This window comes from Oncorhynchus tshawytscha, linkage group LG10, assembly GCF_018296145.1.
Source record: "Oncorhynchus tshawytscha isolate Ot180627B linkage group LG10, Otsh_v2.0, whole genome shotgun sequence".
In the NCBI taxonomy this organism is placed as follows: Eukaryota; Metazoa; Chordata; class Actinopteri; order Salmoniformes; family Salmonidae; genus Oncorhynchus; species Oncorhynchus tshawytscha.
In genome coordinates, this window is record NC_056438.1 from 40625736 (window position 1) to 40631735 (window position 6000).

The 6000-nt window shown below is 44.2% G+C and overlaps 1 protein-coding gene across 3 annotated transcripts in view; it reads left to right on the plus strand.

Annotated features, from left to right (window-relative positions):
• klhl18 (kelch-like family member 18) overlaps window positions 1-6000 on the plus strand; it is a 61444-nt gene that overhangs the window by 22045 nt on the left and 33399 nt on the right. For all 3 annotated transcript variants that reach the window (XM_024403971.2, XM_024403972.2, XM_024403973.2), the window contains one exon: window positions 4153-4351. In XM_024403971.2, the coding sequence (XP_024259739.1) occupies window positions 4153-4351 (199 nt within the window). The remainder of the gene's footprint in view (window positions 1-4152; window positions 4352-6000) is intronic.

A 6000-nucleotide genomic window follows, 5' to 3' on the forward strand; every position in this document is an offset into this window, starting at 1 on the left:
TATTACAGACTGGGTCAAAGAGAGTTTGAAAATGTCAGTGAAGACACTTGCCAGCTCATCTGGTAGGCTCACTTCACTGGGCAGGTTGCGGCTGTGATTACCTTTGTAATCCGTGATAGTTTGCAAACTCTGCCACGAGCGTCGGAGCCAGTGTAGTAGGATTTGATCTTAGTCCTGTATTGACTCTTTGCTTGTTTGATGGTTCGTCGAAGGGCATAGCGGGATTTCATATAACAGTCCGGATTAGTTTCCCACACGTTTACATTTTTAAAATAATAATACAATATATATATATTCTATTTAAACATACACCATACATTGAAACTGAATCTGGAAAGCTAACCTTTGTCAAGGTTTTATATGGACTATAATTGGTTTCTCTCTTTTCATTGTCAGTATCCTTTTTCAGCATTATAACATCCATAGTATCTTCGCTTCAGAAGCTTGTGCATTCACCACATTTTGTGTGCTTGTTCTGGGATGTAGGCTATTCTTCAGACTTTCTTTTTCAAGATATCAACGATTGCTTCAGTATGTGTTCTAGCTAAGATACTCTTGGGAAAAAATATGTTGAAATGCAGTATTTTATTTTTAGATGGAAAGATGAAAAGCGTGCTTATCATCAATCTCTGAATAGTCCTGAAGCGTCTTTTCCAATTGAAAGCCCACCACTGACTTCATCCAGTGTCCAGAAAAGTGGATTGGCAGTAAAGGCACATGTCATTTGCATATTTTCTTACAATACTTATTACAAATTGTAATACAAAAAATATTGTATTTGTGTCTAAATTCAACTCGTAAATATGTATGTATGTACACTGCTCAAAAAAATAAAGGGAACACTAAAATAACACATCCTAGATCTGAATGAATGAAATATTCTTCAATACTTTTTTCTTTACATAGTTGAATGTGCTGACGACAAAATCACATTTGATTTCCATTAATCATTTTTGTGTATCAACCCATGGAGGTCTGGATTTGGAGTAACACTCAAAATTAAAGTGGAAAACCACACTACAGGCTGATCCAACTTTGATGTAATGTCCTTAAAACAAGTCAAAATGAGGCTCAGTAGTGTGTGTGCCCTCCACGTGCCTGTATGACCTCCCTACAACGCCTGGGCATGCTCCTGCTGAGGTGGCGGATGGTCTCCTGAGGGATCTCCTCCCAGGCCTGGACTAAAGCATCCGCCGACTCTTGGACAGTCTGTGGTGCAACGTGGCGTGGTGGATGGAGCGAGACATGATGTCCCAGATGTGCTCAATTGGATTCAGGTCTGGGGAACGGGCGGGCCAGTCCATAGCATCAATGCCTTCCTCTTACAGGAACTGCTGACACACTCCAGCCACATGAGGTCTTGCATTAGGAGGAACCCAGGGCCAACCGCACCAGCATATGGTCTCACAAGGGGTCTGAGGATCTCATCTCGGTACCTAATGGCAGTCAGGCTACCTCTGGCGAGCACATGGAGGGCTGTGCGGCCCCCCAAAGAAATGCCACCCCACACCATGACTGACCCACCGCCAAACCGGTCATGCTGGAGGATGTTGCAGGCAGCAGAATGTTCTCCACGGCGTCTCCAGACTGTCACGTCTGTCACGTGCTCAGTGTGAACCTGCTTTCATCTGTGAAGAGCACAGGGCGCCAGTGGCGAGTTTGCCAATCTTGGTGTTCTCTGGCAAATGCCAAACGTCCTGCACGGTGTTGGGCTGTAAGCACAACCCCCACCTGTGGACGTCGGGCCCTCATACCACCCTCATGGAGTCTGTTTCTGACCGTTTGAGCAGACACATGCAAATTTGTGGCCTGCAGGAGGTCATTTTGCAGGGCTCCGGCAGTGCTTCTCCTGCTCCTCCTTGCACAAAGGCGGAAGTAGCGGTCCTGCTGCTGGTTTGTTGCCATCCTACGGCCTCCTCCACGTCTCCTGATGTACTGGCCTGTCTCCTGGTAGCGCCTCCATGCTCTGGATACTACGCTGACAGACACAGCAAACCTTGCCACAGCTCGCATTGATGTGCCATCCTGGAGGAGCTGCACAACCTGAGCCACTTGTGTGGGTTGTAGACTCCGTCTCATGCTACCACGAGTGAAAGCACCGCCATCATTCAAAAGTGACCAAAACATCAGCCAGGAAGCATGGGAACTGAGTAGTGTTCACCACCTGCAGAACCACTCCTTTATTGGGGGTGTCTTGCTAATTGCCTGTAATTTCCACCTGTATCTATTCCATTTGCACAACAGCATGTGAAATTTATTGTCATTCAGTGTTGCTTCCTAAGTGGACAGTTTGATTTCACAGAAGTGTGAATGACTTGGAGTTACATTGTGTTGTTTAAGTGTTCCCTTTATTTTTTTGAGCAGTGTGTGTGTGTGTGTGTGTGTGTGTGTGTGTATATATTCAGCAAAAAAAGGACCGTCTTTAAAAGATACTTTGATTTTTACGAATTATCTTCACAGATCTTCATTGTAAAGGGTTTAAACACTGTTTCCCATGCTTGTTCAATGAACCATAAACAATTAATGAACATGCACCTGTGGAACAGTCGCTAAGACGTAAAACAGCTTACAAACGGTATGCAATTAAGGTCATAGTTATGAAAACTTAGGACATTAAAGAGGCCTTTCTACTGACTCTGGAAAAACACCAAAAGAAAGATGCCAAGGGTCCCTGCTCATCTGCGTGAACGTGCCTTAGGCATGCTGCAAGGAGGCATGAGGACTGCAGGTAGCCAGGGCAATAAATTTTAATGTCCGTACTGTGAGTCGCCTAAGACAGCGCTACAGGGAGACAGGACGGACAGCTGATCGTCCTCACCATGGCAGACCACGTATAACAACACCTGCACAGGACCGGTCCATCCGAACATCACACCTACGGGACAGGTACAGGATGGCAACAACAACTGCCGAGTTACACCAGGAACGCACACTCCATCAGTGCTCAGACTGTCCGCAATAGGCTGAGAGAGGTCGGACTGAGGGCTTGTAGGCCTGTTGTAAGGCAAGTCCTCACCAGACATCACCGGCAACAACGTCGCCTATGGGCACAAACTCACCTTCGCTGGACCAGACAGGACTGGCAGAAAGTGCTGTTCACGGACAAGTCGCGGTTTTGTCTCACCAGGGGTGATGGTCGGATTTGTGTTTATCGTTGAAGGAATGAGCTTTACACCAAGGCCTGTACTCTGGAGCGGGATCGATTTGGAGGTGGAGGGTCCGTCGTTGTCTGGGGCGGTGTCACAGCATCATCGGACTGAGCTTGTTGTCACTGCAGGCAATCTCAACTCTGTGCGTTTACAGGGAAGACATCCTCCTTCCTCATGTGGTACCCTTCCTGCAGGCTCATCCTGACATGACCCTCCAGCATGACAATGCCGCCAGCCACACTGCTCGTTCCGTGCACGATTTCCTGCAAGACAGGAATGTCAGTGTTCTTCCATGGCCAGCAAAGAGCCCGGATCTCAATCCCACTGAGCACATCTGGGCCTGTTTGATCGGGGCTGTGTCGTCCCCCCCAGAAATGTCCGGGACCTTGCAGGTGCTTTGGTGGAAGAGGGGGTAACCTCTCACAGCAAGAACTGGAAAATCTGGTGCAAGTCCATGAGGAGGAGATGCACTGCAGTACTTAATGCAGCTGGTGGCCACGCCAGACACTGACTTACTTTTCTAATTTTGATGTACTTTGAGATCATTTTTGTAATAAACATTTTCAAATGTAATAAATAATTATGTCCAAAGAGGGGCAGTGCCGTACTCGGCAGCACCACCTTGTTTAAAATTCCTGGGGAGAACCCTATTACTAGCAGCACCAACCCTTGTGGGTGGTCAATCATTGACAATTTAATCATTTGATTCCTCATTTCTGCAAATCAAGTGTTTTTCTGTTAATCTTTTTCTGTTAGTGTTTTTCTGCCAATAATATTCTCAACACTGGAGCATTTATAAAACTCCCTAAAGTCCTTGGAACTAAAGCCAAATTATTTTTCAACATTGCACACGTAGGGTGACATCTTGCGTGAGCAAAATAACCATGTAATTTAAAAGTAACTGGAAGTTGTGAATAACTAATTTGATTGAATTTTGCTCACTTTCTCTTTTATTTATTTATTTTTTCTCTCTCCCCCCCACACCACCTCTATTTCACCCCAGACTTCACCCTAAGAACTGTCTGGGCGTGCGACAGTTTGCAGAGACCATGATGTGCACAACACTGTACGACGTGGCCAACAGTTTTGTCCACCAGCACTTTGTGGAGGTGTCCGTGTCTGAGGAGTTCCTCAGTCTCAGGCCAGAGGAAGTACTGGAGCTGGTGGGTTGTGACGAACTCAACATCAAAGCGGAGGAGCAGGTCTGTGGCTTTTATTGTCGTTAGGGGTTCAAGCAGTGAAACATGGTTAAGCTATACCAAGGTTCTTAGTATGCAAATTTGGAAAGCTCAAACCCCGCACCCTGTATGGTCACACATTTGGTCAAATCCATTCAATTTAAATACATTGTAAAATAATTTCTCCAACTTCTCAAGAACATTTGCCATGGTGAATGTTCCTTCATTTTGACTTTTGTGAGCAACACTTGAACATTTTTATCACTCAATCTGTATACAGTGCCTTTAGAAATTATTCAGACCCCTTGACTTTTTCCACATTTTGTTACTTTAACAGCCTTATTCTAAAACTGATTAAATATAATTTTTTCTCAGCAATCTAAACACTATACCCCATAATGACTAAGCAAAAACACGTTTTTAAATTTTTTTTGCAAATATATATCACACACTGCTCAAAAAAATAAAGGGAACACTTAAACAACACAATGTAACTCCAAGTCAATCACACTTCTGTGAACTCAAACTGTCCACTTAGGAAGCAACACTGATTGACAATAAATTGCACATGCTATTGTGCAAATGGAATAGACCTTTATTAAAATTGTGCACCGCGTTACGGGACCCAATCACAGCCGGATGTGATACAGCTTGGATTCGAACCAGGGACTGTAGTGGCACCTCTAGCACTGAGATGCAGTGCCTTAGACCACCGTGCCACTCGGGAGAATGCCAAGAGTGTGCAAAGCTGTCATCAAGGCAAAGGGTGGCTGCTTTGAAGAACCTCAAATATAAAACATATTTTGATTTGTCTAACACTTTTTCGGTTACTAAATGATTCCATATATGTTATTTCATTGTTTTGATGTCTTCACTATTATTATACAATGTAGAAAATATTACAAATAAAAAACCCATAAATGAGTAGGTGTTAATAAACTTTTGACTGGTACAGTTTATACACACAGAGTGCCTTCGGAAAGTATTCAGACCCCTCAACTTTTTCCACACCGTTACAATTGATTAAATCATTTTTGCCCCCTCAATCTACACACAATACCCCATACTTTGTTGAAGAACCTTTGGCAGAGATTACAGCCTTGAGTCTTCTTGGGTATGACACTACAAGCTTGGGACACCTATATTTGGAGAGTTTCTCCCAGTCTTCTCTTCAGATCCTCTCAAGCTCTGTCAGGTTGGATGGGGAGCATTGCTGCACAGCTATTTTCAGGTCTCTCCAGAGATGTTCGATTGGGTTCAAGTCTGGGCTCTGGCTGGGCCACTCAAGGACATTGAGACTTGTCCCGAAGCCACTCCTGTGTTGTTTTGACTGTGCTTAGGGTTATTGTCCTGTTGGAAGGTGAACCTTCGCCCCAGTCTGAGGTCCTAAGCGCTCTGGAGTAGGTTTCCATCAAGGATCTCTGTACTTTGCTCCGTTCATGCACTGTCAACTGTGTGGAATCATGTCCAATCAATTGAATCTACTACAGGTGGACTCCAATCAAGTTGCAGAACCATCTCAAGGATGATCAATGGAAACAAGATGCAACTGAGCTCAATTTCGAGTCTCATAGCAAAAGGGTCTGAATAATTATATAAATAAGCTATTACATTTTATATATGAGCAGTAATATATATATATATATATACACACACATACTGCTCAAAAAAAT